Source organism: Miscanthus floridulus, chromosome 6, assembly GCF_019320115.1.
Source record: "Miscanthus floridulus cultivar M001 chromosome 6, ASM1932011v1, whole genome shotgun sequence".
NCBI classification, from domain to species: Eukaryota; Viridiplantae; Streptophyta; class Magnoliopsida; order Poales; family Poaceae; genus Miscanthus; species Miscanthus floridulus.
In genome coordinates, this window is record NC_089585.1 from 106,419,206 (window position 1) to 106,430,732 (window position 11,527).

At 41.3% G+C, this 11,527-nt stretch overlaps 1 protein-coding gene across 1 annotated transcript; it reads right to left on the bottom strand.

Moving 5' to 3' along the window:
* Positions 1-3,971: 3,971 nt before the first annotated feature.
* On the bottom strand, positions 3,972-10,539 carry LOC136456503 (phenylalanine--tRNA ligase, chloroplastic/mitochondrial-like). The gene is made up of 10 exons (XM_066456405.1): positions 10,237-10,539; positions 9,540-9,733; positions 8,995-9,201; positions 8,804-8,921; positions 8,636-8,712; positions 8,348-8,527; positions 5,313-5,357; positions 5,091-5,195; positions 4,323-4,436; positions 3,972-4,239 (listed from the first exon to the last, which is right to left on the bottom strand). The coding sequence occupies exons 1-10, from the start codon at positions 10,487-10,489 to the stop codon at positions 4,189-4,191; spliced, it is 1,344 nt and encodes a 447-aa protein (XP_066312502.1). The 5' UTR covers positions 10,490-10,539; the 3' UTR covers positions 3,972-4,188.
* Between the last annotated feature and the right edge of the window lie 988 nt (positions 10,540-11,527).

The following is an 11,527-nucleotide window of genomic DNA, read 5'->3' on the forward strand; positions in this document are numbered from 1 at the left end:
GATGTGCAACGGGGGGCGGGGAGGGATCACAAGCTGAAAAGTGAAAGAATCATTTTCCCCGCCCCAGGTCCGGAAAAGAATCAAGAATCATTTTCCCCGCCACAGGTCCGGCCGTCCGGGTGCTCGTCTATGGGTCTGGACATGCGCTACATTTTCTTTTTGCGAATTTGGACATGCACTACATCGTCAATAGATTCTGCAATTCTAGCGATAAGATTTTAAACGACTTTCATAGAGGCACTTTGATGTGCTGCTAACCTGTCATTTACATTTTGCATATATGTTGAGGATGCTACGTGCACAACGGAAAATCCAGGGTGTATCATTATTCTTTTTTTTTTAAGATCCGGAGTTTCATGTATTAATAAGAAGAAGAGAGATGGTCTAGTCTATAAGGAAAATCGAACCCGAAAACCATACAACCACTATCTAAAAACTATATTGTCTGCAACTATCATAACGAACGACGAAGCCTAGTATGTGTCATTGTTGCCAAGCTTTGCCCAACGATAAGCAGTTTCGACTTCACAGCGAAGGTCCTCAGCCTTGTCTTAAAGCTTAGAGCAACCCTGAGACAAAAGCTTCGTCGAAGCACCAAGTGGCTACCAAGTACAACACGACCAAATACGAAATCTACCACCAAAGTTCTTGACAGATTGATGAAGAACGCCTGTACAGAGAATAGTGGCTTGTGAGATGTGCAACGGTTCTCTGTTTTTGGATTTTGATTGCCTTTCCCAGATTGTCCAAGAAAACGCTGGGAAGTGAAAGAATCATTTTCCCCGCCCCGGGTCCGGGTGCCCGTGTATGGGCCTGGACATGGGCTACATTAGCGCAATAGATTTTGCAATTGTGCCCGTGTATGTGTTGCTAACCTGTCATTTACATTTTGCATATATGTAGAGGATGCTACGTGCGCAAGGAAAAACAATCCAGGGTCGCTTTTTTTAAGATCCGGAATTTCCAGTATATGTATTAGTAAGAAGAAGAGGATTGGTCCAGTTTATGAGCAGAATGGCGCCAACCCGTCACAAGGTGCCTTTCCCGAATTGTCCAAAAGGGGGGAAACCACAAGCTGGAAAGTGAAAGAATCATTTTCCCCGCCTCGGGGGCTGGGTCCGGGTGCCCGTGTATAGGCCTAGACATGCGCTGCATTTTTTTTGCGCATTTAGACATGCGCTACATTGTCAATAGATTCTGTAATTCCGTTTTTTCTTAAATAATAGATTCTGCAATTCTAGCGATAAGATTTGAAACGACTTTCATAGAAGCACTTTGATGTGCTGCTAACCTGTCCTTTACATTTTGCATATATGTTGAGGATGCTACGTGCACAAGGAAAAATCCAGAGTGTATCGTTATTCTTTTTTGAAAGATCTGGAATTTCTAGCATGTATTAATAACAAGAAGAGAGTTGGTCTAGTCTATAAGGGAAATCAAACCCGAAAACCGTATAACCACTATCTAAAAACTACATTGTCTACAGCTATCATAAGTTCATAACAAACGACAGCCTACTATGTGTCATTGTTGCCAAGCTTTGCACAACAGTTTCGACTTCACAGCGAAGTCCTCAGCCTTGTCTTAAAGCTTAGAGAAACCTTGAGACAAAAGCTTTGTCCAAGCACCAAGTGGCTACCAAGTCCAACATGGCCAAAAACGAAGTCTACCACCAAAGTCCTTGTTTTCAACCATTCTCCAAGACCAATCACAAATATGAGTCATCGTTGCCGAGCCTGTTGACACCTCAACGCAAGAGCTCCAACTTAAAACATTGTAATCAGGCACGACCATCAGTCGAGAGGACCCAAGCACGATGCAGGATTCCACAACAATGCCTTTAGGAAGAAGACGATGCTGCCATCGCTAGCCCATAAATGGCTATGTTATAGCCCATCGAAACCTAGCAATGTAGGATGGGGTGAATGGAGGAAGTGGTGCCCACAGGTATTGCCGTCCAGATTTTCACCCTAACCTCAACTGACCAACCCTTGTAGAAAGCAGTTGGGGCTCAACCATGCTAGTAGTAAGGTTGCATACCAACTATCATCTGCGGGAAAAACACCCTCGGTGGCAGAAACAGCACAACATAGGGAGAGGGAACAAAAAGGACCCAATGGAGACCATGGTGTTGACGCGTATCCGCTTGATCTGAACCACCCACGGCCGAAGTTGACCAGGAAGGTATCCTTTTATCACTCCGATCATAGTATTTTTAAATCTGGTAGACAGGTAGTTTTACCTCTATGTTAAGCTGAGATCTGTTTTGGATTTTGTTGTGATTCTATAATGTCTTATCTTTGCTACAAATTTGAAAACATGTTTTGTAATAACTCTTGTAATGTATGAAATGGATTCTACAAATTTGGGTAGCCAACAAATATGTGGAGCGAAATATAGATAGCATATTGAAGGTGAGTTTTTTATTTCACTACTCAAATATATAAAGTAGGGTGTCTGTTTAGGTAGCCTGAAAGTCCTCTTTAAGGGGAAGCAAGTCGAGAGAAAGGATGTACATGGATTTTCATACGTTTGCGGAAGGCATATAAGGCATGTTTGCTTGTTATTTTTGGGAACTCACCTGGCCCTGACAAATCCCCTAGGTTCAATTTTCAACGTCGGTTGTGGGATCAAACTGTCTAGCTGAAGCCTCCTGAACCATGATATCAACCAAACAACCCCATAGTTCTTGATGTGCCATGATCTGATCCCATGCTAACCATAAAAAAATGCGAGTTTGAAGAAGTGATGATGGATGGTAACAAAAGAAACTATTGGTGTGTTTGATTTGTGGAATCATCCCTTGCTTCATGAGGTGGTGCATCATGAGTACATCCCATAAATTTTGGTGGAATTAACTCATTTCTCATGCATATGCTAATTATCAACTTGTGAGGAATAAAGTGGTGATGGATCAACCCATTTCATTCAATAAACCAAACAAAAAAGTGGAGAAGTGAGAAAAGATGGACCACCTCATTTCTCAAACAAATACACCAATATAAATGGTTTCTATGAAAAACAAAGACGAGTCTTCCTTCTCTAAATTAACAAAACAAACATGCGCACACAAAACAAGATAGAATAACATTGTGGCTAGAAACCAACCAGCCTTGAGGTACGGTGATGGCACTGGTTAGCTACTAGCTACCTACATTTTGTGGTGGGTCGTGCAGAGTTCAGCACGAGTGCAGGACGTTTTTTTTTTACAACAGTGCAGGACGTTGAGGACTCTGAATGTGCTGACGCGGATAATTCTGCCATCCACCACGTTCAGAGCAGTTTAGCCTTCAATTCATGCCAAAAAAAAGACCGGGCAACAGAGAAGTAGCCAAAAGGAAATTAATGGCCATCGATCTATTTTCCTTTCTTGTTTCTTCTCTTGTCTAGAAAGGTAACATGGTGTTTTTATCTTTGTTTGAGAAACGTGAAGGCAAACGGTAACAGTATCTGAAAGCAGCGGATCAGCGGGATATGAAACAAAGTAAACACAGTCTTTATTTCGTTCACAAAAAACACTCGTCAGGCTCTCTCCCATAGCCATTGCCCATCGACACCTGAAAGCAACTGCATGAACTCAACGGCAATCAACAACATGCAACCTGTTCGGCTGGTGCTGATACAATCATGGATTATTACTGCTGGCTGGTTTGGTATGAAAGAAAAATACTGTTCTTGCTTATAATCCATGATTGTTTACGACCAAACAAACAGGCTGATAAGCCGTGACACTCAGGGTGGAAGACGCACGACTTCCCGGCGACGACAAGGAATGACTACTGCAAACACAAGAGTCGTCTTATTCTACACTACCAGGAAAAAAAATAGTGCCTGAAAAATAGTGCAGCAGTCACGAACTCTTATGTTTGCAGTAGTCATGTACATGAATAGTGCGAAGTGCGAACAATGGTACAACTCTGACTATTGCAAACATAAGAGTCGTCTTATTCTACACTACCAGCAAAAAAATAGTGAGCAGCGTACAACACATCATCTTTATGAATTACAAGAGATGATGAGTACCAATTGTAACGGGGACCTTTTTCTCTCCCGTAAACAGGAAAACGTGATCAATACAGAAACAAATGGCGCATTTTCTGGATAGATAAAAAAAATCTTTTCTAATGGATTTACATATATAAGACAGGCAAAATTTAGTTCATGGTATAACAGCATAACTAGCTGCTTCTATCTCAACTCTGCTTTCAATTTATCTTTCACAGCTTCCCTGACATTCAACTGCAATTGAATTGCACAGATGATCAGATTAAGAATCAAGATAACATAAAACAACGTCACTCCATGAGAATTGTTGCATGTACCTGAAGATTATTAATCTCCTCATCTGTGAGTGAACGTTCCATTGACCTATAGCCTATTCTGTAGCAGTGACTTGTCATGCCTTTCTTGTTGGTGAAATTATCAATAAGTTTTACCTGCAAACAAAAAAAGTTAATCTCAAAATACTCTGAAGAGTTTTAAATTCCATTATATGACCAAACTACAAATTGTAGATTGGATGCACAGATTAGGTTCCTCATATTAACCAAATGGATACTGGTGTTTGAAGGTAATGAGATCAAAACTCCATATCATGCCTGAAAAGGAGTTACACTATACGCATGCATGTATGTGGGCACTGGAAGGAGTCAGCTAATCATTTAATCGAACTATAAATAACCCAAGGAAAGGTGAATCATTACCAGCAGTACAGGACACTGGCAATAAGCTTGTATAGATCAGAAGTACTCAATCCGTTCCAAATTATAAGACGTTTTGGCTTTTCTAGATTCATAACTTTTGCTACGCACTTAGATATACACTATGTCTACATATATAGTGAAAGCAATGTATCTAAAAAAGTCAAAACGTCTTATAATTTGGAACGGAGGGAGTAATACTTTCACCTAATTTGAGGCTTTCCTACTAATAAATAGCCATGGATCTAAAATGATCCATTTAATCCTTATCGCTTATGCTATTTTTTGAATTCAGTTATTATACAAAATGACAACAGGAAAGCTGAAGGATCTTATAAACTTGAAATGACTAAGCTAAGCCAATATGCATCAAATACACTGTTGTCATACCTCCTCAACAAGATCGCCAGCAATTCCTCTGACAACCTCACATAAGTTGTTCTCTGTAAATGCATCATTGATCCAGAAACTCATATCCTTGTAACAAGGAGGAAACTAAACAAACAAATAAACTGTAAGTCAGCATAATTGACACCAAGATGAAGATTATTTTCTCAAAAAATAAAGTGTAGATTAAACAAGAAACAGAAACGTAGAGAGTAGAGACTATACCTTTGAAAATGGCTTGAACTTGACACCAAGCTTGCCTTCTGAGAACTGGGTAGCATGAATGAATGTCTTAGAAATTAATGTTGCTGAGAGTAAATACAAACCAAGACAAACATGGCATCTCTTGTTAATACTATGTTAGATCAACATATTGTACATATTAATGGATGGGAATGGAGAGACCTGGCCCTGGCCTTGGACCCGGCCCCGTGGCCTCAAGGCCAATTTTAGGGGACACATTTCACCTAAAGACCATGGCCTTATTGGCCCAATGGGTAGTATGGGTCAACCCAAATATTTTTTGCTATCATGGGACATGAGCACTATCAACACTTCAAGAGAAGATAAGATATAAGATTGAAAAGTATCATGATGACATATTAAGGTTATTAGCAATGCATCAAAATAAATAAGTTTGCAAATGAACCATGATTTTAATTTTATCTATTTTCATTTCCAAAATATGATATTGCTTCCTTGATGTACTTCCAAGCATAGATGTACTTACGAGTTATGACCAACCATGCTTCAACAACAACAACAACAACAACAAAGCCTTTAAGTCCCAAACAAGTTGGGGTAGACTAGAGTTGAAACCCAGCAGAAGCAATCAAGGTTCAGGCACGTGAATAGTTGTCTTCCAAGCACTCCTATGTAAGGCTAAGTCTTTGGATATATTCCATCCTTTCAAGTCTCCTTTTATTGCCTCTACCCAAGTCAACTTCGGTCTTCCTCTGCCTCTCTTCACATTACTATCGTGGCTTAGGATTCCACTACGCACCGGTGCCTCTGGAGGTCTCCGTTGGACATGTCCAAATCATCTCAACCGGTGTTGGACAAGCTTTTCTTTAATTGGTGCTACCCCTAATCTATCACGTATATCATCGTTCCGAACTTGATCCCTTCTTGTACGACCGCAAATCCAATGCAACATACGCATTTCTGCGACACTTATCTGTTGAACATGTCGTCTTTTCGTAGGCCAACATTATGCACCATACAACATAGCAGGTCTAATCGCCGTCTTATAAAACTTGTCTTTTAGCTTCTGTGGTACCCTTTTGTCACATAGGACACCAGATGTTTGCCGCCACTTCATCCACCCTGCTTTGATTCTATGGCTAACATCTTCATCAATATCCCCGTCTCTCTGTAGCATTGATCCTAAATATCGAAAGGTATCATTCCTAGTCACTACTTGACCTTCCAAACTAATATCTTCCTCCTCCTGAGTAGTAGTGCCGAAGTCACATCTCATAAACTCAGTTTTAGTTCTACTGAGTCTAAAACCTTTGGACTCCAAAGTCTCCCGCCATAACTCCAGTTTCTGATTCACTCCTGTCCGGCTTTCATCAACTAGCACTACATCGTCTGCGAAAAGTATACACCAAGGGATGTCCCCTTGTATGTCCCTTGTGACCTCATCCATCACTAAGGCAAACAATTAAGAATATGGGCTCAAAGCTGACCCTTGATGTAGTCCTATCCTAATCGGGAAGTCATCCGTGTCTCCATCACTTGTTCGAACTCTAGTCACAACATTGTTATATATGTCCTTAATGAGCCCGACGTACTTCGTTGGGACTTTATGTTTGTCCAAAGCCCACCACATAACATTCATTGGTATTTTATCATAAGCCTTCTCCAAATCAATAAAAACCATATGTAGGTCCTTCTTCTTCTCCCTATACCGCTCCATAACTTGTCTTATTAAGAAAATGGCTTCCATGGTTGACCTTCCAGGCATGAAACCAAATTGGTTCATAGAGACCAGCGTTATTGCTCTCAAGCGATGCTCGATAACTCTCTCCCATAGCTTTATAGTGTGGCTCATCAACTTAATTCCCCGGTAATTAGTACAACTTTGAATATCTCATTTATTCTTGTAGATCGGTACCAATATACTTCCTCCACTCATCAGGCATCTTATTCGATCGAAAAATATGGTTGAACAACTTGGTTAGCCATACTATAGCTATGTCCCTGAGGCATCTCCACACCTCGATTGGGGTACCATCCGGTCCCATCGCCTTACCTCCTTTCATCATTTTCAACGCCTCTCTGACCTCAGATTCTTGGATTCTCCGCACAAAGCGCCTATTGGTGTCATCAAAAGAGTCATCCAACTGAAAGGTTGTGTCTATATTCTCACCATTGAACAATTTGTCAAAATACTCTTGCCATCGATGTCGGATCTCATCCTCCTTCACCAAGAGATGCTCCCTTTCATCTTTAATGCACTTAACTTGGTTGAAGTCCCTTATCTTTCTCTCACGAACCCTAGCCATCCTATAAATATCCTTCTCTCCTTCCTTCATACTCAAATGTTGGTAAAGATCCTCGTACGCTCTACCCTTTGCCACATTTACAGCTCGCTTTGCAGTCTTCTTTGCCACCTTGTACTTCTCTATGTTGTCCACACTCCTGTCATGGCAACCATGCTTATGCGAAAAAAATGAAGAAGAACAACAAATTAAAGAAAAAGATTGTTATGTTACGAGTGGGTTGACCCATATTACCCATTGGGTCAATAGGTTCCGGCCCTGTCGCCCCATTTTAGACTTTGAGGCCGGCCCCTATGACCCATTGGCCTTACTTTCCTGGGTCGGGTCAACTACCCAATGGGTCAACCCAACCATTCCCATCCTAATTGATGTAACAAGCCAATAAGAATAAAAATATGAACTAAACAATCAAATAAAGTTAGTATTTTCAATCTTTAAGTGTTGCCAAAACCAAAGTTTATCAGTTGTAATTTTTTAACTACATCAGGAAACAAATGATTCCTAAACATTAATCAATAACAGTTGTTACTAGCACATTTAACTTGACAAATCAAGCTCTTGATCCTTAATTTTTTTTTAAAAAAAATAACCCTCAAAATATTTGAGATAAAAAAAGAGGAGTGAGTTTTGCAGAAAGTAAATATGATTGAGCAGATGTTGTAGCCTTCTCGAACATGGTAAACAGGTCACTATAAGCTAACACAAAAATTAAACTACCCAAGTAGTTCCATAGCCAAATTGTAGTAGCAGTACCTGGGACGTGAACCGTTTATCATTCGACCAGAAGAGTCGAATATCTGGAATGTCAAAAAGGACCATTGCAAGGCGCTCCAATCCCAATCCAAAGGCCCATGCCACATGGTCTCTCCTGCCACTTCTTTTCAAAATTTCCTGCTCGGTGACTCCACACCCCAAAACCTCCAACCAATCATCCTTACAAGACCAGAAACTTATTCAGGCTCATTCACGTCAATGTGACTTGTGCAATATGTTTTACTTGGGCTTATGACTATCAAAAAAAGTTGAATACATCCAACATGCCTGAAAGTATATTTCGAGCTCGAAGGATGGGTTGGTAAATGGGAAGTAAGTGTCAACCCATCGCATCTCTACAGCACCTGCAGATGACATTTTTCTAGAGTTTAGCTCAAACAAAGATCTATTTCTTCATCCCCTCAAATGACAAGGAACAAGCTACAAGTGATTTACCAAATAGATGTCTTGCCAAGCCTTCCAGCGTTTTCTTGAGTTCTGCAGCTGCATATGCTGTCCCATCCATGCCAGAACCTGACCATTCATCAGGAGAGAAGACACAGAACCCTTCCATCTGCATGTGTTAAAGATTATCAGAACAAACCTCATTGAGAAAGATTTAAGTGAATATGGCAAAATAAAGTTACCTGATGGAAGACAGGATAGTGAGTTGAATCAATGGAATCCCTCCGGTAAACATCTCCAGTTACAAGAAAGTGTGTATGCCCATCCCTTAGCAGCTCAGCTTGATGAGCACTGGTATGACACCTTAAGACTGTTTGACCATCAACATAATACGTGTCATTGTAACTCCGACTTACATGGTCAGAAGGGACCAAGACATCATCAAAATTCTGCAGCAAAGAACATTTATTGGTCAGCCAGAGGCCAAAAACTACCACATACTATTTTCCCTGAAGGTGTATGAATCTGAAGAACAAACACACAGCACATCCATATGCCAATTCACTAATATCAGGGAAGAAGCCACAAGAGGGAAGGAATGAGCAATCAAAGTATTGAGCTATACCAAAATATGCATTGTACCAGTCTTTTCACCCTTACCCAACTAGCATTGTGTGTTGTACCTTGTTAAGGGTATACTACTACTGCAGTCAATTATTAGCAGAAGCAAAATAGCATATATCCATTCAATATTACTACATGCAATTTGTACGGTTGTACCTCATACCTGCTTGACAGAAACAAGGGGGCAAAGGTCATCAAACTTGTCAAACTGTCCAGTGAAGTTCTTGTCAAAGTAATCATAAATTGTGTTCTTCAGGATCCCAAGAGGATGGTTATCCCTCCTGTGCAGCTGCAGGCCGATCTTTGAAAAGATAGTGTCTGGCACGTTGTTTGTCGGGTCATCCTCCTTCACAACATCTACCGAGGACATCCAAAATGAGCCAAATCATGACAGTAAAAATCAGAACATACTAATTGCACAAAATGCATGGTACATTTCAAGTCAATTTTCATTAATTCGACTGGAATATAAACACACATGCCACTGTAGAAACATTTTGGTCTCAAAGTGCGCCACTAAAATGCAAGGTAATGACTGTCAGAGCAATTCCACTGCCAAGAATCTACTGAAGAACGCAATTACGCAGCCAGTGATTCAGGAATTTGAGCTACCGATTCATAGCACACCAACATATTAGTCATTATGATATCTCCAATGCATCATGAATGCATGGAACCTCCCAAAACACTACCAGTAGTAGCCCAAGCATAGCGCATTTGAACTCTCAAAATCCAACTCAGGAAAAGTGGAAGCAATCCAACCATCCAACCAAAGAAAACCCTGCTCAAAACCCCGGCCATCCTACCAAGATCCCGCCTTTACATCATCACAGCTTGGGGCCCCGAGGGTCCCCACTCACCCTCGCGCGCGATCTTGACGCCGCCCACCTCAACGGCGGAGGCCGTCGCTCGCAGCCCTTTCGCCCGGGCCGGCGCCAGCGCGGCGGAGAAGAAGCGGGCGAGGAGGAGGCGGTGAGAACGCGAAGGGGAGTAGAGGGGGCGGGTGGTGAAGGAGGAGATGGCGGCGGCGTGGGGCGCCATCGGAAGCGTGGCCATGGCGCGAACACGCGCGCGGAGGAGCCAGCAGCGAGCGGTTCGGATAAGCGGCCGCATGCCTGCGGCGCGGCGGATTCTTGTGGGCTGCTGAGGAAGAGTGAAAGCGAAAGGGGGGAGAAGACGACGACCAAGTGTACAACCCCAGAACATGAATACATGATTATATATGATATGATGATGGCATTGTACTGAATTTTGCTTGTAATCAGGTGGAAATTGAATCGCTATTTTCACTCTTTTTTTATCAGCCTAATTGTTGATTAAAGATTATTAAGTTTCAATTTTGAAATATGTTGTTCAGAATGGATGAAGTATCATCAATCCGGCTCCAACCCGTAATGACAAGTGATTGCTTGCTCGCTATATAGTTATAGTGTCATCTTTGTAACATATATATACAATAATATTAATAGCATATCTAGAGTTCCTTAAAAACCATTTACTAAACATTGATTTATACAAATGAACAAAATGAATAGAGCCTCTTTTTTCCCCTCTCTACAATGGTTATCTTCATAAAAATAAAAAGATGCACAAGTTACTTTTGCTTGGTCCTCTCCGTATCGTTCTTGCGCCACTACCCTTGCCGGTTATCCTCCGCGTCCAGCTTAACGGCGGCATCCCATAGCTAGACGTTGTCAGATTGGAGCTAGTCGCCACGATCCCTAGCTAGGACAAATGTATTAGGGTGACATTTTTTCATTCTACAACTACACACTTCCTTCCGAAGTTAAAAAAAAAACTTTAGCATCTCCCTTAATACTAGTTTTTTTTGGCGATTTTTGTCCTACTTATATAGACACCCCTCTGCTCTTTTGTGCCATAGCCACAACGCTCCCCATCCTCCTACCACTCTCTCTTCCTCAGTGGCGCGGCCTCTCTATCTTTCTTGACACTACCTTCATCAAATCTGTTGCTGACATTCTTTAGTCTAACAGATAAATTCACAAACTTACGGATATCGATGTGACTTTTATCCATATAAGTATTTCAAGGTAACAATTTCCACGGTGAACATGATGTGTAGTAAACTTCAGCTCATTTTTTCCGGGGGTAATGGCATCAAAGGGGGGGGCAAAAAGATGGGTAGAGAGA

Coding starts and splice junctions, on each gene's coding strand:
- LOC136456503 (XM_066456405.1), bottom strand. CDS start 10,489: ATGCGGCCGCTTATCCGAACCGCTCGCTGCTGGCTCCTCCGCGCGCGT. Junction 8,528..8,635: donor AGCTCGAAATATACTTTCAG/GCATGTTGGATG, acceptor TGGTCTTGTAAG/GATGATTGGTTGGAGGTTTT. Junction 5,196..5,312: donor AGTTCAAGCCATTTTCAAAG/GTATAGTCTCTA, acceptor TTGTTTGTTTAG/TTTCCTCCTTGTTACAAGGA.